Source organism: Ceratosolen solmsi, unplaced genomic scaffold (genome assembly GCF_000503995.2).
Source record: "Ceratosolen solmsi marchali unplaced genomic scaffold, CerSol_1.0 scaffold23, whole genome shotgun sequence".
Classification (NCBI taxonomy): domain Eukaryota; kingdom Metazoa; phylum Arthropoda; class Insecta; order Hymenoptera; family Agaonidae; genus Ceratosolen; species Ceratosolen solmsi.
This window is the reverse complement of record NW_011948430.1, coordinates 2,630,906-2,657,463: the sequence shown is the minus strand read 5'-3', so window position 1 is coordinate 2,657,463 and position 26,558 is coordinate 2,630,906. Positions and strand designations below refer to the sequence as shown.

The 26,558-nt window shown below is 24.6% G+C and overlaps 1 protein-coding gene across 3 annotated transcripts in view; it reads right to left on the bottom strand.

Moving 5' to 3' along the window:
• The window catches only part of LOC105363994 (gonadotropin-releasing hormone II receptor-like), a 43,764-nt gene extending 17,587 nt beyond the window's left edge, over window positions 1-26,177 (bottom strand). For all 3 annotated transcript variants that reach the window (XM_011501825.1, XM_011501823.1, XM_011501824.1), the window contains exons 1-4: window positions 25,985-26,177; window positions 24,093-24,363; window positions 12,423-12,544; window positions 271-376 (exon numbers count right to left, since the gene is read on the bottom strand). In XM_011501825.1, the coding sequence (XP_011500127.1) occupies window positions 271-376; window positions 12,423-12,544; window positions 24,093-24,363; window positions 25,985-26,034 (549 nt within the window). In that variant the 5' untranslated portion in view covers window positions 26,035-26,177. The remainder of the gene's footprint in view (window positions 1-270; window positions 377-12,422; window positions 12,545-24,092; window positions 24,364-25,984) is intronic.
• Window positions 26,178-26,558: the final 381 nt, after the last annotated feature.

Sequence of the window (26,558 nt, the reverse complement as noted above, 5' to 3'; positions counted from 1 at the left end):
CATATGCTTTTATCGATTGAAGTTCGAATGATGAAAAGGTACAGAAAATTTGCAAAGTAATCACAAAAATGATTAATATTTTTCAGAAAAATTATTATTTTAAAAGAAAGCTTTTAAATAAGAAATTTCTTGACTAAACATTACTAAAATGTAAGAAATTGTTACATAGATACAAATTATGACGTTTGGTGTGAATTAAATAAGATTATTTATGATTATTAAGAGCATTAAGTGCTTTTATTTATAAAGTAAAACTAGAAGTAAAGTTACCTGCGGTATGGCGTAGATGATGCTGAAAATCCAAGCGATGCTGAGCATGAATTTTCCTCGGCGGCGTGCATCATTCACGCGTAAGGGATAAAGGACGGCGAAGTATCTGAAACATTTCACGTACACCTGTATAACATTTCCCTTATATCTTATATGCGCATGCAAAGTTTGCGTGATCTCGCACGATGCTTCACAAATGCAAAATAATAACAAGAGCCTCGTTAGCTTCACTTTCATATTAGCCTTGAGAAAATCAATCGGACTGTCTAACTCGCACTCTCTCCTATTCCAATAATATAAACTAATATTGTAATTTGCTAGACTATGGAGTGCCAAATGGCTGATTACCTATATATTTATTACTGCATCGTAATATCCTCTTGATACTACGATTTTTTTCTTCTATGTGTACGTAAAGTCTGTCGTTGCTCTACTCATGGCATTTACGTTTGCTCAATCTGCCGTATTGGGCGAGTGATTCATGCTTTACTAACTGTTGCTTTATTGTGCAAATGTTGATAAAATGTATGAATGCGTATGTACGACGTATGCCACGTGTACTTATATACTAATTCACCGATATTGATATTCCATGTGCAATAATAATTAAGCAGTTTGTATTTGAGATTTATTATTATGCTTGCAAAAGCGATGCGCCGGATTTTTTTTTTTTGGAAATTAAAGAGTTTTAGTAATAACATCAGCCACAGCATATTCCCGTCAAAGCTTATATTCGTTTATTAATTATAAAATATGGAGACTGTATAAATTATAATTTATATAATGGCCATATAATGATTTACGTAACATATTCAAAAGCCTTGATTTTTTAAAAGATAATATATTAAAAAATTCAGTGTTATACTACTGGTCATATCGGGTACATATTTTAACCATAATATTCAATTTATTGGCAGTTTATATTTAAATTTGTAGTCAATTTAAATAACTATTTTTGCATAAACAACATTTATTCATTTTTAATAGATATTTTATCCTTTGATATAATAGATTACAACGTTCGTATAAGTAATGGAAATATTTTTACAAGGTCTACGAGTTTTTTCCTCTTGTATGAAAATTATGTTTTACACTAAATTATCTTAAAGATCATATTGCATTATATATATATATGTGTGTGTGTGTGTGTGTGTGTGTGTGTGTGTGTGCGTGCGTGCGTGCGTGCGTGCGTGCGTGCGTGCGTGCGTGCGTGCGTGCGTGCGTGCGTGCGTGCGTGCGTGCGTGCGTGCGTGCGTGCGTGCGTGCGTGCGTGCGTGTGTGTATAATGAAAATAATTATCGGTACGATAATGTATATAAAATTTTATAATAGCATCACTAAAATTATTTTCATCTAACTTAGTAATTACGTTAATCTAAATCGTATAGTAATTTAGCAAAGTATAAAGGTTAGTCTTAAAATTTTGTTAAATTAAGTATAAAAAACATATATCCTCTATTGATTATATATAATACAATGATAAATAATTGCAATTTTCAAATTAGATTTAAATGTTTTGTAAAATAAGAATTATATATAAATATGTGAATATTATTAATGCATAAAATTTTTATAAACTTCTAGACGTTATTATTGCCTACGACGATAAAATAATACGTGAATAAATTTTCAGCGTATAAATGTGATTCTTCGATTAATCGACGTTAAATTTATTCAAGAATAACCGATAGAGTTTGTGAAAAATACAAAAGTACATAGAGTATATTACTAAAGCACAATAATACATTTAATCTTTGCACTTAAAAATGTTAATAATAAGATAAACAGCTGTACACGATTTTGCAAAATTTTAACTCCTTTTCAATTTATTTATATTTAATTATAATTACTCAATTATAATTAATAATTCGTTTAGTTTTAAAATGAGTGGGTATATCTACTTGTCATTTTAAGGAGCAATATTTTGTATTACTTGAGATATTCGGACATGCATTGTTGATATTTTCTAAACTTTTATCACTGCTATTGAGTGGAGAAGTTTATAAAATACTTGACAAATTAATTAATAATCTAAATTAATTAACAAAGCGAATCATATACTGAAGTATTGCAAAATATGTTACTTTCAAACTTTTGTGTACAGTAATTGTGCCCAATTTGAAAGCCAAGTGACAATGAATCTGAATAAAAATAGAAAATTGTCTAGCGCTAAAGATATTTTTAAATAGATTACTTTTAATTTAATTTTTTAATCCAATGGCTACGTCACATACGTCTTGTTTAATACAACGTATAAAAATTCAGCAGCTACTCTGATTTCGGCAGTAGTAGGTCTCATGGTGATATACACGAGTGTCGTACGGTACATTTAAAATCTTGCATACAAACCTAATCGAAAACCTAATGTTCGCTATACCTGGTATATATTATATATATCATTAAAGTTAATTTCAACATGGTATACTATTTTTTTGATAATCTTAAGATCTTAAGTAATTGTGAGACGTTTAATTTTGACAAGAGGATCGCCTTTGTCATGGAAATGAAGGAAGTGGTCACTAATCCTTGCCACAGATTTTTGAATACCACTGCTTCCATATCACCTTAAGACCACTTTGTCATCACCTTCATGACCGCAGTCTTGCGTTTTGAGGACGCTCTACTAACATAGGTAAGAGTACAGTTTCAATTACTTTTGCATGATATTTTATAAATACGTCCACAACGGAGATTAAGAAAGAAATTACATTAAACCGTCGGCTTAATAATGGAAAGAAAATTATTCGCGTCTTCTACGACGAGTGTCACTCACAAGTAAATCTCAGTGTTATGTGATTATTTAAAATATATTTATCAAATTAATTTATCAACGTACTTTCTTAATTAACAAATTAAATATAAAACTTATTATTTTGAAGATTGTATTTAATATATTTAGTATACGAAAAACTTATTTAAATTATCTTTGCGTATCTAGGTTCTTATTTATATTTAATCTGTGACTTTATATAATAAATAATTAGTAAACTTTTATTATTATTGCGCTTGTTAGATTATTATTTTAGGACTCTTACGATACAGTTTTTGGACAACACACGTTCATACGAGATATCACGCAAAACAGGAAAATTTCGATAGAACGCTTTATAATTTTATTAGTTTGGATAGTCGTATTAGATTTCTTCACGGCCAGAATGTAGATTAAATCACTATCTAGACTTTCTCATCAATAACACGGCAAATAACAGCATCGGATATAAATAATACAGACTCCTAAAATTAAACGACGTCACGGCGAGAATGCAAACTTTTAACAAATTTAATGCATCACATTAATGGACATAAAATACATTCAATCGTCGAATTATGGAGTGCTCTACTTGAGTCTCATTATTCATGACCTTGTATTTGCAGTCTCAAGTACAATATAATATTGCACGCAGACTTTTAAAACTAATTAGTACTGAATATGGATAGTATCATCGGTTCGCTAGTTCATAAAATTCAACAACTACACGCTATTTATTTTATCAGCATTTAAATGTTTAATAATAAAAAATTCAATACAATGAATATAATTAAAGAAATAATTATTATAATGATATTTATATTGTGCATTGTGAAAAAACAAACAAACAAACAAACAAACAAACAAACAACAACTGCAATATGCATTCATTTTAATCGTAAAACTCTGAAGATTTTTATACTTTTTGAACAAAACGGAAATTAAAAACATTTTCTAATTTGCAATATTTCTCCTACCGACATTTTAAATACTATAATATATTTTTTAAATTTTATTCTTCACTCGTTTTATTAAACAAGATAAGACTATATTTAAATTAAATTTTAACGATCATGAAATATTTATGATAATGTTCTTTGCTAGAGTGACAAAACGCGTCAAGTTGTAAAATAATTTTACTCGAATGCTATAATGTTTGCATAAATATTACTCATATCTCATTACCATTATATTATATTTCAATTGCGATAAATATTGTATTTCATTTCATTAACACATGTATGTTTTCTTTTTAAGTAGTGCCTCTCTTCTTTATGCCGCATGTACAAATTTTGATAAATACAAGCGAAAACAAATAAATAAATGCAAAAAATTCTTCGCAGTATTTTTTTAATGTCGTTATGTCGGTTTATTTTAACCTGCTTTATCCATTTAATTTTTACAACTTATAACCTTTTAAACAGTTATATAACTATAATTATTAATTCCATTAATAATTAATCTTTATGGGTATTCACATTGTCAAAGCCATTAAGTCGAAAAAGTAATTTTCACTTACTAAGAATTTTTTAAGAAAATAATTGTTTTGTAATAATATTAATTATCAAACGGAGGATTAGATAAAATATTTTTTATTATATTAAATGATAAATATTATGGAGATTATTGTTATTCGCTAATATTGCAGAGTAAATGCAATTTAATTTTATAATTTGCTGAATTATAATAGCATTTATTTAGATTAAATACATGCGATTTTCTGTGTAGTAAATAGGAATCTTAGTTTATGTAAAAATTATAATTAGCCTACATATCTTGAAATAATGAGTGTAAATCTTGTAACATACGCGGGCAGATTAGGATAGAAATATTTCCAATAAATATTCATCATATATATCAGTCATAACCGCAGTAATAATTTATATGCAAAAGTCACTAAAGTGCTTCCAAGTTTTTCAAAGAATGATTTCTGCATATAATAAAAATATGAAAATATAATGATAAAATTAAAATAATAATAATTGAAACGGCAAAATAAATGCCATACTTTAATCACTATTAAGTTTATATTCTACGGTTTGCATTATTTTTTTATATACCAACTATTCAAATTCAGTAAGATTTTATCTACTTATGCTACTTAATTACAATAAATAATTAATGCTACTTCAATATAATAAATAATTTACCAACTAATTTCAAATATTAATGTAATATTAAAAAAATCGAATATTCTCACATATCTTTACATAAGTTTAGTACTCAATGTAGATTAATTAATTATTGCTAAAATTATAACGTGTAATTTCGAATTATAAGTATTTTTCATACAAATTTTTCTTCAAGTTTTGTAATAATTTTCATTTTCATTTTGAATTTTTATCATTCTTCTTATATTCTACTAAGATTTAAATATTTTAAATTAAAATTTTGTAAATATATACTATTGTCATTCTTTAAATCAATGTTCAAATATGCATTTTTACTGAATTTTAGTTTTAATCCTTCTCAGTTAAAAGCGTTTGTTGTATAAACGCGAAAATTTTCCAAATGGTTTTAAATAAAAAGTTTAGCAGTATCAAATACTTTTCATAATCACGAATATTATTTTAATATTTTTCTAACTATTTTTCCAATTATATGAATTTTTTGTTGAAAGAAGAAAAGAAATATTTTTTCTTCTAATCGATTTGAAGCAATAGAGGAAATTTATAAATTGATATATTTAATTCATTTTAAAATAGAATTCCGCAATTAAATCTTATTGTAGAATTTTAACTGAAACAAAGTTTTCGGCTGATACATAAATATTAATGAAAATAGCTTTACTTAGACGAACCTACTAATTCACATTCGTATGTGTATAACACACGGGCATCTACACACATCACTAGAATCGCAAATTTAAGCTCTTTGCAAGCTTGCACGTGTAGCTGCGATAGCGAGCGAAATTTCAATACAACAATAGTATTTACGATTGGCCGCTAACACGTTATTAAATATATGTACTGTGTATATTCAATTTGAGTCCGTTGTATTTCATACGGTAATTGTGTTTTAATTTATTAATTTTAATATTATTAATAATTTTGTTTTTTTTTTTATAAATATTTTTGTAATTATTTGAGATTATTTGATTATTCGTTAAAATAAGTTACAATGCCGATCATTTTCTGTATTTTATTGCAGATTGTAATACGTTAATTAATTAGTTAAAAATCAAAGTATTATGAATAAATTGTGTCAACTTTTTAAATCATCCGTATTAAGAAATGATTTCACAGTTGATAGTTCAGTATATAAAATATTTATTTTCACAGCAGGGATAGAGAAATTTATGAATGTATAATGTTTGTAGATTCAAATTATAGTTAATACAAATATCGTTATTAATAGATAATAAAGTAGCAAACAACCGAAACGAATACAATCGAAATATCACCTTGTGCTATTTTAAAGTATAAGTATAAATTTAATAAATAAGAAATTTTTACAAATGATAATCAATGAAATAAAATAACTATATCTATTCAGAAAATGTATGGCTAATAATTATAATTAAATGAATAAATATTTCGAAGAGAATGAAATTAATTAATTATGCAAGCACGTATATGATTAATAGACATATGTATGAAAAATACTCTTATAATGAAATATTGCAATTCGAAACGTAATGGAAATAATGGATAAAAACGAATAAACAATAAATATGACCTTAAAATACTGTGAGGATCCTTTATTTCGATTTATGCCGCTAAACTACAATTTCTCGAAGTTTCAAACGCATTCTCTTTCATTTAACAATGGCATTTTCCACATTCTACGACAACTTACGATGGAGAGAATATTGAAAATGAAATATTCATATTTGTAATTCTAAAGTATATAAATAGATATGGAATTTTTACTAAAATCTTTAGAAATATAAAAAACAAGGTTTAATAATTTTGCTTATTTTAAAGCGAATCTTATTTAGTTATAATAATGCAAAAGCGCATTAATATTGAAAATATTAAATAGGGAATACCGTATGATGAGATTATTGAAGTAGGAGTCATAGCCTATTATTTTTTAGTTTATATTTCCATTAAAATAATGCTATCCTATTGATAAAATTTTTGTAGAAAGTAAGTCAGCATGCAGCAAGAAACTTGAGTAATGATCGAAACAACTTCGAATTTCGAACATTTGTTGAATTATTTACCCACAGTATGATTGAAATGTATAATATTCAACATTATTAAAAATAATGTTGGGAATAACATTCTTTTCAATTAATGCATCAAGATTAATTGTTATAACATTAATACATACATTTTTATCATGACTGTGTAAAACACCGTCGATAAATTTTTATGTCATCTTTGTAAATTTAGAATTTAGCTGGTGTTAATTTATCAATAAAAATTGTTTCCATTTTGATTTTTTAAATTATTCGTAATAATTATATTTTAAAAATCTAATATATTATAAATATACATTATTAATTGTTTAATTATAAAAATTATGAAATATAAATTATAACGAGCAATCATAAATTATTAAAAAGATAGTTTTCATATGTATTATCTTGATAAACATTAATTGATAAATTGATAATATAGAATGTACTCTTTAACTATAATTTACCTTGTTGCAATTAAATTTTTAATTACTATTTTCATTATTATCATTTATATATTTTGTTTATGTATTATCATATTGTATTTAAAAAACGATTATTTCTTTAATTGCACATGAAATTTAATTTTAATTTAAGTAATTTTAATTTATAAGTAATACGCAACATTATTGAATAAGGAATTCTCAATCCATAAATAAATAATCGTTAAGGTAGTAATTCATAATAACATTTATATTATTGTCAAGAAAGCATTTGCTTTTCTCATAGAGAAAAGACATAGAGACCCACATTCCGATATTTGCATCTGCAATCAAAATAAGGGTAGATAATGAATAAAATAAAATAGTTTTTCAAAGTTCTACAGCAAATATTACACACTACACTATGTTCAGAAATATATAAATTTGAGAAAATACATATTACGCATGAAGTCACATTATAAAATTGTGAATACCATAGTACACACTTTCGAAGATATATGAATTGAGAATTCCTCTTATTTACATCGGCAGGTAATAGAACCAATAGTTTTATATAATATAAATGGCACTTATTATGACATCAGTAAATAAATATTGATTATCAAGGATAGTGAAAATGTATGTTGGATAAGAATATTAAAAACAGAACGGTATTTTGAAGTATATTTTTATATAGTAATACACCTTTCAAACAATTTGATATGTTGAAAGATAAGAAATACAACAACGACGATAATAAAGAAAAGAAGAAAATACTATTAATATCATACAGTTTTAACGATATATCGATAAAATTGTATAAGATTTATGTCGTTTACCCCAAGAACAATGTTCGAAATGAAGCACAAGATTACTAGATCATAGTTTTAAAATACAATTCGAAATAACAATAGTAAGATAGTTATCAATGCGGTAATGTTCAACAATCATCAAAGGGTAGCCCTATACTTCCTTGACACGAATAACTCAAATTACTCACCGAATATATCGAGCATTTTAATTATCTAATGAATTTCAATTCACCAGAAAAAAAAATCATAAGTCTTGATCATTTTTGTTTATTTAGAAGAGTATATGAGACTGCCAAGATGATCTGTAAATTGTTATTTTGTTCTACAATATCGAACATAAACAATTTAAAAACTATGAAATAAAGAAGAATGAAGAATAACAAGTTCGATCAATAATGGCATACGAAAGAAAATGTCACCGATGAATTTGGATGTTTGGATATATTAGACTATTGAAAGACATCAATGGAACTGTCGTGACCTAAAAGTAGATTTTACCTTCATACATTTTTCAACGACATGGAATATAACAGATAAAACCCGCTTATAGAAGATTATCATTCGTGACTGTCAAGAAGATATTACGAAAGAATTATTGAATGCAAATGATAATCATTTTTTTTTTTAAAGTGAAATAAATGATTACTATTCAGATGTATTAAATGACAAGTGCTCATTAAAGTAAAATATCAGTAAGATATAATTATCAATAGTAATTTTTTGGAATAAGGGCTTAAATTAATCATAGTGTAACTATGAATCACTTAATAATGATCGAATTAGAAAATATGAAGCTAACTATTGATATATTATGGAGAAAGTAGGAAGTGAAAATAGGTCATATGCCGAGCTTTAAATAAAAAATGCCAATGCTATAAAGAGATTTCAAAAGGTGAATCCTAATCACAGAATAGATTACAAAATTTGCTTTAAAGATGTGAATTAAGCAGTTAAGTAAGTTTAGGGTAAGAATAAGTATCTAAATACATGTGTCATTTGCAAATTAATATAAGCAATGAGTGATTATTTTTAAATGAACGCGTGCGTTTGTTTAAAAATCAAAATTGAATCAGCAAGTAACAATTGACTATAAAAGATTCAGTTGCATTAGGGTTTAAGTTCAAGGAAGTTAATTATTACATTAAAAATAATTGTTTTAGTAATTAATAGTGACCAAAGTATTCCATAGTTAACAACCCATAGAAAAAAAAAGTAAAACGAAACTAATAATTAATATGATTGATTTAATTCTTCGCAAACGCTATAATTAAATATTAACTACTTTTATGAACATTTGTTCATATATTGTGTATTGCATTACATAAACTTGTAACTAAAATTGAATATATTAAAATGGACAATTATAAATTGGATTTTATAATTATAATAAAACTTAAATTAATTCCATGAAATTATGTGACGCTATATACATGACAACTCTAATAAAATATGAATTTAAAATAGCCAAAATAATTGGCTATAAATATAAAATTATTTTTACACCAGCACTCTTAAAATTTATGAGTGTGAAATTACAAAATTTATCCATTTAATAAATTGCTTCATTTTAGATAAATTGAATCCCTAAATATTATCATAATCATATTAACAGACATTAGAAACTGTTTTACTGCTGATTTGGCGTTTATTAAAAATGAATTTACTATCATACGTATGCAAATAAATATTATAAGTGAAATAGATGAAAAAATTGTTAATATTAAATTAATTAGATAACAATCAATTGTTATGATTTTTAGATTTTAAAAATTATACAATTTACAAAAAGTAATTGAATAAAAATGCATGCTTGAATTCAACCATCATAAATGAATTTATAAATTTATTTTATATTGATATTGATTTTCAAGTAAATGCCACACTAACTTTTGCAATAATGCTATCTAACGCGTAACAAACATTTATTTTAAAATATATAAAATATAATTTACCCAATTTGAAAATTATAAAATTGTAATAATGAAAATTTAATTATGTAAATATATTTAAATATTTTATTATACATGTTATTTTTATATCATTCAAGCCATATCTTATTATTTCAATTTAAAAAGTATTTTATTCAATAAATTAAAAAACATTCATTGTGAAAAATGGCCTATTAAACAATCAGAAAATTGTGACTCATCGTTAAAAATACATTCACAGTTTACAATCATGATAATTAAATGCTACATATTCCCTAAAATGAGGGAAAATATACAAAAAACAACAAATTCAATCATTTCTATCAAATATTCTATGAAATTCTGGGCTAACATTCAAAAAAAAAAAAAAAAAAAAAAAAAAAAAAAAACACAACAACAACGACACAGAGAATTGGTAGATAAATATATGTCTATTTTACGTTTTATTATTTACATAATTAATGTTACAGTATAAAATATAATTTATACATTTTGTGAAACCGTCCATGTAATTTGAATTCTTGTTTTATTATTTTCGTTTTTGAATAACGTATATTCAATATGTTTGCTTCGTGAATTTTATATATAAGACATCCAATTTTATAAGTTATTTTGAGCATAAAATTTGCACAAATGCACGTACAAGTATATTAAATATAGTCGACACACTAAGAGTGTGAATTTTCTTATGTCTTTCAATTACGCTTCTCTATAGCTAAGAAAACTCTTGAATAATAATCGACATACAGTCAAAGTAAAACTGCTGAAAACCTCATGACAAATAAATACAAACTGTTCCATAAGCCATTCCGTTGTTTTATTAATAAAATGTTTAATATATTATTTCATTTCATATATAATCAATTAACTTTTATTTATCAACTATATATTTTCCGACCTATTAACAGGCTAAATTAAAGATTCAATGAAAAGCGCGATAATATTAAAAGCATTAAAATCGCGATTTTATTTAATGTAATATATAAATATCTCATGATTATATAATATATAATGTAAATTTTTAATTTATCAGTATTATTCATTATTTTGGAATATGAAAAATGATAATTATTTTATTGATATGTATATCATTTGATACGTATATTCATGAGTAAACGAAATCCTTAAACCAACGACTTTCTCTCTCTCTCTCTCTCTCTCTCTCTCTCTCTCTCTCTCTTCATTTGCATATGCATGTTTCAAAAAATAAAATATATAACTGGTATACTAATATTTTTATGGTCATACACTAATTTAGATATTCTCAATATCATGGTTGTGCATTAATTTCCTAGTTGTAAAAATATATAATAAAAAGTATTGTGTTATTATGGTTATCCAATTAATAACATATTTTTTATCTACAGATCAACAATATTTTGATTCATGAAAAAGCTGAAGATCACATTCAAATTAAATCCTTTTTTACAGAAGCTACGACTAAGAAAAATGAAAAATTGGTATCAACGAAACCGTAATTTTAGATTTCAAATGATAAATAAATAGAAATCTTTCATAAATTACACTTTTTACCATATTATTCGATAAAATTGACTGAAATGAATAGGGGATAATGATTTAAATTCAATACAAATAAGTTGTCTGCCTTGTATTGATTCTACACACACACACACACACACACACACACACACACACATATATATATATATATATATATATATATATATATATATACATCCGCAGACGCACAAATGAATAGTTGCAAAGGTATCTTTAGCACATTTCTATTTTATATTGAATAAAATATAGAGGGATTAAAACTGGTATTATTGATTAATTTTTAAATATTTTCAGCGTAAAATTTCATTTTAAAAGTTTATTTTAGAAATAATGCAAAATTAGAAGTGTTAGACATATTATAAAAATGGAATGAATTATATAAATAATTCTGTAGCTCATTCAATAAAAAAAAACTATATATAAATATATTGTATTAATTAAAAGTAATTTCTTATCGAAACTATGAATGCGTTTATATGAGTGAGTATGTGTGTGATGTACGGATATCTTATATGTATGTATGGATTAATTAATGAAATTAAACAAGGTAACTCAATATTTAGGTAATACTTTCTACCAAAAATATTTACTTACCTATCCAAGGAAACGCAGATCAGAATATTATTTGACAGGTATAGGCCAAAAGCTCTTAAAAATAAAAATATTTTACAAGCCGGGTTTCCAGCAATCCATTGTACAGTTAGTCGCCATCCAATCTGAAATGAAATTCAAAATTGGAATAAGAACTTCGCTGTAATTAAAAACGAACAAAATTCAAAAATTAATTTTTCATATATGTTGATTTACTATAAAACTTGCAAAGTAAATAAAATAAGAAATAATTATTTCCTCTTGAAAAAATTATAAATATTTGAAATTCTGTAATTAAAAATAATATTTTTTATAAACACAATTTGTTATGAAATACCATAATAGCCTGATGGTTTTCATAAAGTCTTAAAATTAATAAAGATTTCACATTAGTACATTGAATATGATAGATTATTATTAATAGAAGTAATAAATGATTTTTGAATTACAATAAAGATCTCAGAAGAAAGATTAATATGTTCAGGAACGTGTTTTGTTAGTTAAAATTTAATAACTATCAGTAATAATAATGTATTATTATAAATAAATTTCTATTATAAATTCATTAAAATATTTTTATATTTACAAAGATTATTAATTCAATTATGATAGAAGAATAATAATTAATTATATTAATTATATTAATTTTGTATTAATATAAGAAAAGTCTTATATCTAAAAATTATTAATAATGTCGATATAGTAAAATATATTATTATTATTTCATTTGCTTTAAAAATCTATCAAAGCCGAGTGAAACTGAAAGCTGTTAAATTATTTAATTTTCAAAATCAAGTTCGATTTAATAAGTCTTTTGTAAAAAAAAAAATAGCATAGCGCATGAGATTTAGACACGACGATATTAAATTCTTCTATATTTGTTGCTACTTATTTATATTTTAAGTATATAATTTTACAAATATTGAAAATAATCTTTAAGAAGCATTAATAAATTTAGCTATATTATTATAATATTTCTAATTAATCCAATGCTGAAATATTACAAAGGTTTAGATGTATATTTTTAACTTTATAGATTGAATATAAATGTTAGAGTATAAAATTGTCGATACAATATAATTGTTAATAGAATCGCGGAATTAATGTAAATATAATTAGAGTAGTCCTATGAGTTAAGTTTGTATGCCTATGTAATATTTCAGTCAATTCATGTTACTCGAAGTTAATTGCAATATGAATGACGTATGAATGAGATAGAAGACTAAGTTAATCAAACGTTTCAATCAAATTTTTAATTAGAGAAGGTTTTGAAAACATTCAGTTTTTTCTATATAGAAAGACAAAAGTGTAATAGAATATTTACAGGAATGTCGGTTGTTCAATTACAAAATTAAAATTGCATGAAAATAAAAATTTAACGAAAGTATTATATTCAAATTAATTTAATTCATAAATTTGGGAATAACTTTTTTTTTTTTTTTAAATGAGAGCTTTGACAAACAGAAATAGGGCTTTTATGTCTGTTAAATATTTTATTAGAAACTTCATCTCTGTTAATTATTTTATATTTTATTTTATATATGAAAGTGCAAGAGGAAAAAATAATTTAAATTATTTAGAATTCAAGTGACGAATAATTTAATAATGTTTCTATTACCGAAGACATTGAGCATTATGCATTTAATTTATAACAAAAATTTCTATACTATATAAGCATTTCTAATTTCACTATATAAAATTTAATATAGAAAAATAATATATTTATAGTATTTGCATTAAATTTAAAGCTTTTGAAAATCAAGCGCAATGCTAAATCAAATAAGAAAGTATTGACTAGATAAGATTTTTAAAAGTTGAGATTTAAAGGGAATGAATTGATGAAACTTAAATTTCAATTTAAATAATTAACTTTAATGTATTTAGAAAAAACTTATCCGAGTCGAATGAAATATATCCAAAAGGAGAAAATACTAGAGTTAATGCAGTATAATTAATTAATGTATATTAAAATTATAAATCCTACATCTATTCTATTTTCATTATTTATCATACATGAAATGAATAATATTTATAATATTAAGTAAAATATTTTTCATGAGCTGTCTATATTTTAATATAGATATTTTAAGAAACAGAAATATATATAATAATATCTCCTTCTAATATATGCCAATATAAGATAAAATATAATCTATTAAACTATAAACAAATTATTATATAAAGATAATCTATTTACCTTGTTAATTAATGATGAAAAATATTAATCATATCGTGGTGTTTGCGACGTACACATCATGTATTTATACGAAATTAATATGTATGTAGAATATTTATTAGTAGAAATTCATAGCATTAGATTTCATGCATCGAGAAAAGCTTTATTTAGATAAATAGTTATATAGTTCGATAAACGCAAAACGCTTTAAATTTTTTAATAGTTAATTCTTATAACTCAGTCATTAATTTGTTGTAAGAATAGGTATGGATTTGTCTTTATACATTATAATTACATTATTCGTTCAGAGTTTTATACTGGTTTTATTACAAGAAATATGGGGGACGTTAAGGTGCCTCAAATTAAATTATATTAAATGATTAGGATATGAAAAATGATAATATGATAATTACGAAGCCCATTTACCAAATTTGAGCAGTGACAAGAATGCATTAACATCTTTAATAAAAATAAGAAGCAATTCCGGTACTTATTTTGAAAACAAAAAAAAACAAAACAATCTTTCACAGCCTTTCTTTTTAATTAGGTATTAAATATTTTAATTATTGTGTGTAATAAATATATATATATATATATATATATATATGACAAGTACTGGTAAAAATGCACTCTGATTGAAATGAAAATACATCATGATCAATAAAATATTGATATTTTAAAAATAATGTTGAACGAAAAAGATTTACCATATTGAGAATTAAATTAATGATTTAATAAAATTTGGAAATAATCTTTTTCATGTACTTTGCATAGAAATAAAATTTATATTTATTGGAAATGTATCAAAATTTATTTATGATTAGTCATACATAATTTTATTCTTTATTTCGTAATATACAATTGTCGTTTTTAACCAAACAATTACTTTTTACGTTTTATATGTTCAATTTGATTATAAATTATGAAATTAGTAATTTATGGTATGTGCAAAACTTCTAAATTAGACTATTTGGTAATCGTTATTTGTTACAAATTAATTTTTTATCCACAATATTTAATTAAAAATATGATTATTCATACGTTAAAATATTTCATTATTATATCTTAAAATTGTTAATAATTATTATTTAATTATAAATACTATAATAATGATGCTTTATAAACAAATGTAAATATAGCTCACAGAATAAATGTTAATAAATGATTGTTTTTAGATTTTCTAAAATATTTAAAACCTTAATTTATTTCCATGTGTGATTATAGATAATTATATTTACGCACATGGGTGTAATTCTATGCGTAAATAGAAAAAAGAAAAGAGAGAAAACTGCTTATACTGGATATTCTATATGCGTACGCATTAATTATTTGATTATATTACCTGCTCAACTTTAAAACGAATACAAACATAAATATATATATATATATATATATATATATATATATATATATATAGATGCCACTCATGTATAGTGTATAGTATTTTATACTTGGTTTGCAATAATAAGAGAAAAAATTAAATATTTTTAATTGAGGTAAATGAAAAAATATACGGGTTACCAGATATTCACCTTTTTAGAATAACATTAAAATGTTATTTCAAAGTTGTAATGAAAAATAAGACTTTTTATTTGACCTTCGGTTTTCTTAAAAGAAAAAATGTATTACTCGAATTGTTATACATAATATAATGTTAAAATAAGAAACGGAACAAGTTTTATTTTCGTATAGCCAATTGTCTTGTCATTGATTCATTTGATAATTTTTAAAAATTGAGGTTCGCAGTTCAAATTGGTTAATATGTATTTACTTTTATTTTATGATTTTCTGACAGAAGAAATTGGGTTGGTATAATACAGGAAAAAGTAGTGTTGTATATTGACTGTATTGTAATAAAGAAATTGTTTCTTTAATTATATTTGAGAAGAAATGCCATAAATAACACATTGTTATAAAATATCAAGCGACTCGTATGAATTTCAACAATATAAAATTCTTTTTTTTTCCAATATGTAATATATAACGTCATTGAGTATTAAAAAGTAGTCATTCTTTTCTATGTAATTTGTTTAAAATTTGAAAATTTACATACCTATTTTTGTTAGAGTATTTTCTTAAATTATTTCCTATGAATATATAGATATAAACTCGAATATGAATGGACGAAACATGAAATAGAAATTATTAATAACTGATAGTAGCTATTAAAGTAGAACGCAAATTTCTATTTCTGATGGCCCATTATAAATCAAGCAAAATTGTTAATAATCATGAAAATTATAATAGCTTAATCAATTTACTTTATAATTCTTGGGAGTATTTTTATTCAGATTTATAAATGGCTCACTGTTTATATAGTGTCAAAGTTTTCATTTAAATGGTTTTATTAATTTTTTAATATAATGCTTGAAAAATGTTGAAAATAAAATCAAATAAGATAAATAAAAATTATATGTCTTTTATAATACAAATTTTTCCGTTATAAGTAATTTTATATTCAGAAAATGAATTTTCTAGATAAATAATCCACCCTTATTAATAATTTCAATTTAATCAAATTAAATAAGGTTTGTTTCTAATTAGAATTATTTAATTTTCCTATTATGTTCATTTACTTTCACAAATCGCATTAACTTGTGCTAAATTTAAATTAAGTTAAAAGCAAATTGGTAATTGTAGTAAACTTTATAAAATAAAGCTATCTTTTACTGAAATTACAGCTATTATGAATTTTTTTAATAATTTGTGTAAATATTAAATTCTCATGAACTTTAATTTAATTCGGTTGTATTGTAAAATATTTGAATAGTTATTGTTGTGTGTAACAATATGAGAAAAAAAAAATTTAAGGCAACTTAGAAATATTGCATATATTGCAATAATCTCAAATGGATATACTTTGTTTTATTCTCTTACTATAAGTTTTTTATAATTGACTAAACTATACTATTCGAAAGTAATTTCTAATATTAATTATATATTTTATACAGATTTTATAGGATATGGAATCATTTATATAGGCATAATGAGAAGTTTACCGAGATAAGTAAATTTAATAATATTTTTATTAATATTTTAATATAATGCTAAGTTTAGTGTAATAAGAAGATACGAAGGAAAAGCATCCACATTGATTTATTTAATGAAGACTGCGAATCATCCAGTATACATGGATGTTTACAATATTAATCAGCTATCGCAATATAATTAACTGCTTTAGTGATAAATATAATGGATTATTATGCAATTTAAAATAAATATATACCTTACGTATGCATTAAAATAAGTTGTATGTAAGCATATTCTTTAAAATAATTGACAATGCCTTAATCTAATTATTTGAAATCGTTGAACACATGATATAAAAATGAAATTATCCTAATATATAAGCAGTAGGCTTCAACTAATTAAGCCGAGTTTAAAATTTAAACAAACCCGTTAAAGTAGTTGTAATGTTAAATCTAGAGATCCCGCTTATGTCTACTACTAATAATTTATCAAATTTAATTTTTTAATGCTTCTTTTACTCGAAAGTAATTAAGATCATTTTGATGATATTTTCGTTGGAAATCACAGAATATAATGTGTAATATTAGTTCTGATAACACACGCGTTTCTATCGTTGCTTTAAATAAAAAATAAATGCTATTAAGTAATTTGGAAATCCTCACATAATTATATTCTCTAAAAATATAATTCGCGTGCTTAATAAAACTAGCAAATAATAGAGATATACGTATTTTTATTTATTTTATTATAAAAAATATTATACATAATTCACTCGTTATTCTACATTAACTCAACGTTAACTCAACGTTTCTTCGTATAATTAGGTCAAAGTTAATATAAGACCAATAAAATTATTATAATTAAAAATTCAAATGTCAGTATTTTGATTAGCATATTAATATTTGATATAATACGGCAAATACATAAATTTAATCTCTACTAATAAATAAAAATTCTAAAAAAAATGTATAACTCTTATAATATATCTTTAAAATATAATAAAATCGAATATACATTTTAGATATCAAAGTATAATTTAGAATAATAAAATGACAAAGAAATTTAATGGTAAAGATATCTGAAATTGCCATCTAATTCATGAACTCAAATTATTCACTGAAATATTCCATAAACATTTTACAAACATATTGCAAAATAGTTAAGTAGCTTTATATCATTATCGATATTTCTACGTGTTTTCATAGATTTTTATTAATTATTCTGTCTAATAGCTTACCGTAAAATATAAATAGTAGTATTTAGTAGCATAGACAAAATAAAACTTATTTGCTATGCTTTTTACTCAACTTTTTACTATAACTAAGACTTGTTGCAGTTAACTCTATCTATTGGATAATAAGATACAAAGACAAAGTTATCCACTTTAAAATAGTACAATAAAAAAAATTATTATCTCTTTAATGATCCACATATTAATACAAGACGATACTTTATTTATTTTTTTAAACTTTTATTAATTCAGGATAACTGATAACAGGATAACAAACTTGGTTAGCACAATATCAGCAAAGAAACAGCTTCCCATACAAAAAATCGACAAAAACGAAAAATTTATTTACATGATTAATTTTTTTGTAAATAAATAGAGATATGAGTTTATACATAACGTTATATGTATCATACAAATTCATGAGAATTATTCATATAATAAATAATAAATAATATCCATTAATAATAAGTAATAAATAATATCCGTTTTTTTCTTACTCAGTATTGCATTTCATATATTTTGAGTTTCCACTAATTTAAATATTTCATTAAATGATAATCATTATTGTATCGAATAATTCGTTTTATTCTTATATCTATCTGATTATTAAAAAATTAATTTGCCAAATTAAAATTTATTTAATAATTATGTTATACCAATTTTAAAATAAAATTTTATCGCTAGTTTGTTACTATTTTCCTAAAGCAATATAGTGAAATAAATAATAAAGAATAAAATAAATTGTTTATTATTCATTATTTATTATATTTTAATTATTCACTAATCGTGCCCTATTTCAATAAAACTTTCATTAAACTTTTATACAATTACAGGTTATAGATTTTTTTTTGCAATAGCTTAATGTAATACCGGGAAAAAAGTATTTGTACAATATTTACCCAATAAAGAAAAATTTCAAGTAAATATAATTAGTTTTATAAAAATATAAAACAATATACTATAAGCTGGTTATGAAGTTTCAATTTTTGAGAAAAAGTAATGAGCTTATAAGCCAGATTTTTAGCTTTATGCATTATTTTTTAAATACATTATTTGCTATTATATAAGTGTGACTTTTCTAATAACTTTTTTTTTTTTTGTCTCTCTAACATTTCTTTAACTATAATATATCAATGCAGCTAATTTCTTGTTTATAAAAGTGCCTATTGTATATAAATCTACCTTATAATAATTAATTATTTCGAATAAATATATAAATCAGATTTATCAGATTATTAAAAATGTTAGAAAGTAAGGCTTTACCTCTGTAGTTAAAAAATTTATTGAAAATTTTCTATTATAAGAATTAAATTGAATACAATTTAATAAAAATGTTTAAACATAAAGATTAAATAAACATCATTTTTAGAAAATGCTGGAATTATTTTGTCAGAGGGGTATCAATAGAAAATATGAAATATGACAAACAAGAAATAGCAATAAATAAAAATAAACTAATTAAAATATGGATATTCATAATTGTATAAATCAAACAATATAATGATCAAGAAAATAACATTCAATTCTTATTAAATTTTTAATTCTTAATTTATATATAAAGGAATATAAACATTCATCATTTTAATAGTAATAAACGAGTTTTTTTATTCATTTATCAAATTGAAAATACTAACGAAACTGAATAGTATCACAAGTAATCACAAAGAATTTATTTATGTGAAAATATAAATAATGGATATAAATAAATAAGAGACGATCATTTAAATTATTAAAATACAAATAAATACGTTAAATAGTATTAAATAATATTAAATATAACCAAAGTATTAGTAGCAAATGAAGTAGAATTTTAAAATATCGGTAAAATTAAAAAAACGAAACAAGCTTAAGAAAATTGAAATTGACGAGGATTTATATGATTTGTGAATTTTGGAACTAAATTAATATTCTTTTAATATTCATAATTCCATTTTAATAGAATTATACTGATTTTAGTTATTATTGACTAAAAGCATAACAATATATGGCAATAAGTTATGTGGCAATAATAGTATTTTCATTCACTAATCGTAAATAATCTTTGCAAAATAGTAATGTACTAGTTCAAATTGTTTTTGAAGCAACAGAAATTAGTAGAAAATTACATCACTCTGATTTTATAATAAAATAAGAAAGTTTGAGATTAATGATAAAAATTATAAATAAATTTTTTAAATAATCATTTTTCTGTTCTGAATTATTGGCATCGTTTATGTACGTAAGTGAGGATTTTTGCACGAACACCTCTGTAAACCAATAAATTCAATTTTAGTGAAAACCATAAGATATTGCATCTAATATAAAATTCTTATCTACAGTATATGAAATATCAAAACTGTATGACAAAACTTTTATAATTAATTTTATGTATGTCATAAATGCCAGTGCTTAAGACGCTTCCGCCGCATATCGCGTTCTTTATTACACGTTCATATAGGTTCGTTTAATTTGCTGTTTAATGTATTCATTGATCAAACGAGGCAATTAAGCACAAGATAACACAGAGGAAGCCCAACACGAAATAACGCGTCAACAACAAGTAATATCAAATCGATAGATTTTCAAAAGTCTTGTCAATCGTCCATCAATAAATGAAAAAGCGATGATCGATCGTCCGATCTACTTTAAAAGCGAACACAGTTCATTTAAGTGATAATAGCGACGGGGAGACTGAAACAGCCGTCAAAAGCAGAGCGACGGTCTTTCGAATATACTCCGCCCTATCTGTTTCCTCACTTTTAAATCGGCTACATGAACAATGAAGTTGTAATGACAACGAGTAACGACTTGGGGAAAAGAACCGCACTATAGCATAGGGAAACTACAGTTGCTATACAGTACCGAGACAATATACGCCATGTCAGAAGGGTATTTTTAAAAAAAAAAAAAAAAAAAAAAAAAAAAAGTCATAAAGGACAGGAACGATTTCCGATCATCGTATCTCTTAAGCGAAGAGATTTATCTTTTTCTCTATCTATCTATTTATTTATGAGCATTCAGTATTTATTGAGTGTAAATGTCAGCCCTGAATAGCTGTAATTATGATAATAATAATATTTCTGCGCACAATGGCTAGTAAGTGAAGTATTAATATAAAACTTATATAAAGCCAAAATATTGAAAATAAAGCTTTGAAATTTTCCGACATGAGCATTTTTCATAATGATTTTAATGCATTTAAGAATGACTCGATTAATACATTTGCTTACATTAATACATTTGCTGATAAAAGAATTAATAATCGACCTTTTTAGTTTTATCATAAAAATATAATTTATATAAATTCACTGAAAAAAATATGGCGTTTTAATTTATATGCTCATGAAAATATGATATTCCATTTATCACAATATCATTTTATCAAAAATAAGATTAATTTTTATATAAGCATACAAGGCATATTATGTAAATTCATATAATTTTATTGCAAATATTACGGACCAAACACTTTTTATTCCACTCTTACTAATTGTTTTTGGAAATATAAGATTTTCATTGTAATGGAAAAAAATATATAAATAGCGTTGAAAGAAAGCAGACGTAAAACAAAAGTTTTGACAAATGTAAGTAAAGTATTTAACATAAAATAAAACAGATACAATTATCTTAACTGAGCTGATTATATGAAACTTACTTTTCATTCCAAATGTATATGATTTTTTAAATCTGCTTAGTTAAAATAAGCTTTCAAAGTTAAATAAATTTTACTACTTTTATTTTAGACTCTATTAAACATTTTTAAAGAACTAAGGATCAAAGCCAACAAATGTAAAATTATTCGATTTATGTATTTCGTAATGAAATCGAGTCTATTAGATTTTTAAGTCTTTTTGAATAAAAGTTCTATCTTAGCGTGTAGTTTTTAAATAAAACAAAAAAAAATTATCTTATACTATAAAAAAATAGTTTTTGAAAATTTATTTGCATTCTTTGCAATTCTGCATCCATGTTTGTATTATCAAAAAACCAAATATAAAATCAAAATAATAATTTTATGATATAGTAAATATTGCAATATATCAAACAAATTTTCTATAATTCACAAACGATATTGAGTTATGCATATATCAAACAGAATAAATGTCTAAAGTATAAAATATACGTGCATACGTACATATATATATGTTTTTTTTTTTTTTTTTTTTTTTTTTTTTTTTTTGATTTCATATTCAAATGTATTCATTTTAATCACTTTCTGTAAATATGAGGTATTCGAAAGAATCTAGAATTCAATCAATCATGTAAAATATTTCATTAAAATATAGTTTCTTATAGAAGTTTACAAATATCACATCATGTCTGGACTCTAGTAGTTACATTGAAAGTAAATAAAATATTCACTTGAAAAATTTTTATTTGGATATAAAATTACTGTTTAAAATGGAGATACGAAAGGAAGAACATATTATTAATACATATTTATATAAATTATTTGTTAAATTATTGAGTTATGCATTTTATACATTATACAAATATGTTGAATAATGATAGTATTTTAATTTTATTTTTATATTAAAGATTTTTGTTTTATCAAATAATAATCATATATATAAATTTTTGTTTTTATTAAATAATGTTTCGCATACTATAGAGATGAGTTAGTTACAAATACATTTAATAATATATGGTTTGCATATATTATTGACAATATTACGCTATATTTTCTTTAGAAGTAGTATAACGTAGTTTAATCGTTACATCAACATTTTAGACATTTAATTAATTAATATTTAGTGCCATTACTTTTTATTTTGTTAATATATAAATCACTTTTCTATAATGAATAATCTAAATAAAAACATATTTCTAAGGATTTGCATAACTCTTTTGATTTCAGATTCTCGGGTGTATTTTGATAAAAAAAAAAAAAGAAAAAGAAAAAAAAAAGTCAAATATATAGTATAAATTACATAGAAGCTTTCATCAATACATATATAATTATCATTATATTAATTTTAAATAGAGTTTTAGATAAATTAAAACTCTAACTAGCCTAATAAAATGAATTTAATAATATACTACAACTACGAATTATTGAAATGGAAAAATTAATTGAAAAATATAAATACAATAAACAAAACGTACCACGGTACATAAAATTAAATGAAACTAAATGAATAATAGGTAGACTGATATTTTTGTAATATTCGGCGTTGAATAAAGAGCCATTAAACGACGGTTTTTATCATATTAACGGGAAAATTCCAAATTTTACAAATGCTAGCTTCTAAATACAAAATAAAAAGTGCATCTTATATTGATAAATTTCATATTTTAGTATAAATAATAAACTTACTTCAATGGGAATGGTGAAGAAAGCAACGAGTAAATCGGCGATGGACAAGTGGCAAATCATCAGTGATATCCGCGACTTGCGATACCTGCCCCTCGAAAGCGTAAGAAAGACCGTCAGATTGCCAACTGCGGCGACGAAAAAACAGACACAATAGACGATTACAATTGTCAGCGATTGATGGGTAAATGTCATATTGGGCGGCATCGTAGCCATCGCCAAGCTCCCATTACTATTGAAGTCCTTCATCTGGCCCGAGTCCTTCCATAATTCACTGCGTCAACAAATTGTTAGTCGTTTCACATTGAGAATTTCTGATTTTTTCTAATTTTTTTTTTTTTTTGTCTTTTAACTTATCCTTAATTGATCCATAATGTAAATCTACTATGTAACATTTATGTAATATTTATGAAATTTGATTTATATAAGCATAAAATAAAATGTGAGTGAAAATATGTATAAGCCTGTGACGTAGTAATTCAAGGTGAATACATAAATAATGAATGCATAGTAATTAGAAATAGAGAAAAAAAAATGATTATTCAAATATATTTAATAGCAAATAATTAAACCACTGAAACTTACAAAAGTATAATATAAATATATCATTAGTAATTAACTTTTATTGTATTTATATATATATATATATATTATTTAGCTGAGGAATATTTATCAACGCAGTTTAATATATTTGTTCATTTTATCACAGATTTTATTGCGAAAAAGTAGAGTATACTAAAGTTATGCAGTTGAATGTTAAATTTAATAGTTTAGATCTCACAACTGTACAACTTACAATGAATCTTTTAACAAATATTATTATTAAAACTTCAAGTACAACATAACATGAAATTTTGTAGCTAAATTTTGAATGAAATTATTCTTCAACTTTTAACATAAATGTTTCTTAAGGCTGTTAGAGTAATTTATATTTTAAAAGGATATAATTTAATACATGTTATAATATAAAGTACTAAAATGAGACAAAGGTTGATTTCATTATTCCAGAAAGAAATTGAAATAATTAAGTTGGTTTATGAAAGTAATTCAAAACTGAGGAGTAAAGTCATGAATGATGTTTATTGTTATATAATTCAAATCGAAATTATTCGAAATAATTTAATTGTTTCGTTTAATTTCTTATCCTTTATGAGAAACTTCTTTTAGCATTTAATTGAAAAACATAGATCCAATCACACGATAATTATAAATTTCAATTATAAAAATCTTTATTTATCTATTGGATTCACGAAAAAAGAAAAAATTTTCATTTTCTCAAATTGCGTTGTATATTTTTAACTATATTATTGTCTTCGTACTTGATTAATTATAATAACGTTTTTTTTTTTTTTGTTAAACAAACGCAGCTGAAATGATTAATTCGGAATCGCGAGAGATGAAGATGCAGTTTAACTAAAGAACTTTAATTTAAATATTTCATTTAAATATTGCAATTAATCTGAGCTAGATAATTTCAATTTAAAACACTTTAATTAATTATCTAGCTAGTCTTCGTTAAAAAACTTTCAACGTTTCATAAATCGTCGTAATGCTTCTTTGACTCATCTCCATCAAATTGACGAAAAGCCTGCATCGAAGAGCCAGCAGCGACATTCTGATAAAATGAATTTACAAATAATAGTAATACGACGATGGAAAAGATTCTGCTAATAAAAGAAGGAAGGAGGTAAAGAACGAGTGATCGAAGGCCTGGCTTAGGAGAGATCTAAGGAGAGGATCCACCGCGGCACGTATAAATCGCAAAATTCATGGGAAAAGGTCGCGTTCGATCTCTCGTTAAGGCGCAGAAATAGTCGTCGCGTTCGAGCGAACCGCCGTGGCGTTATTATTTGAAATGCCAAGTTTGCCGTTAAGCCCTATTGCCGCTAACTTACCTGTTAAAGTCCTGGAGGAGGTTCATCCTCGTGCCCTTGAGCTTGTCCATGACTCAGCCTCGGTCGGCTACGCACTCGCGCCGCACGGCCTCTCGGAATCACATAATCGCGCTCCCGCCTCTGGGGCCATTCGCGCGCCGACGAGGACGTTCGACATCGGGGTCGGGACGCGCACTTCCGCGTCGAGCGCCGCGTATCGCCCGACTGCATATGCACTGCGCGTGCCAGCCCCCAGCCTCACCCGATGGTCGCACGTCTCCCCCGCCCTCTGGAGGAGCGATCCACGCCTCGTCTATGCGTCTCCTTCCTCATTTTTCCACCCCCGCCTTAGGAGCTTCTCTTCACTCGCGGTTATTACGCTCTTTCATTAATCGAGCCACCCCATTTTTGTGTCGAACACTACCCGCGCTTTTAATTGTTTATTTCACTACCTGACTCCGAGGCTTTAACGGCCGCTTTAACGATTCGCCTATCTCGTTTTCGTTAATCAAGCATTTGGATTCGAATGTTTCATCCCCGTTTGCCCCTCGGTCACGTCGGCGATCGAGCGGTTACCACTAGCCTCGCCGCTTAT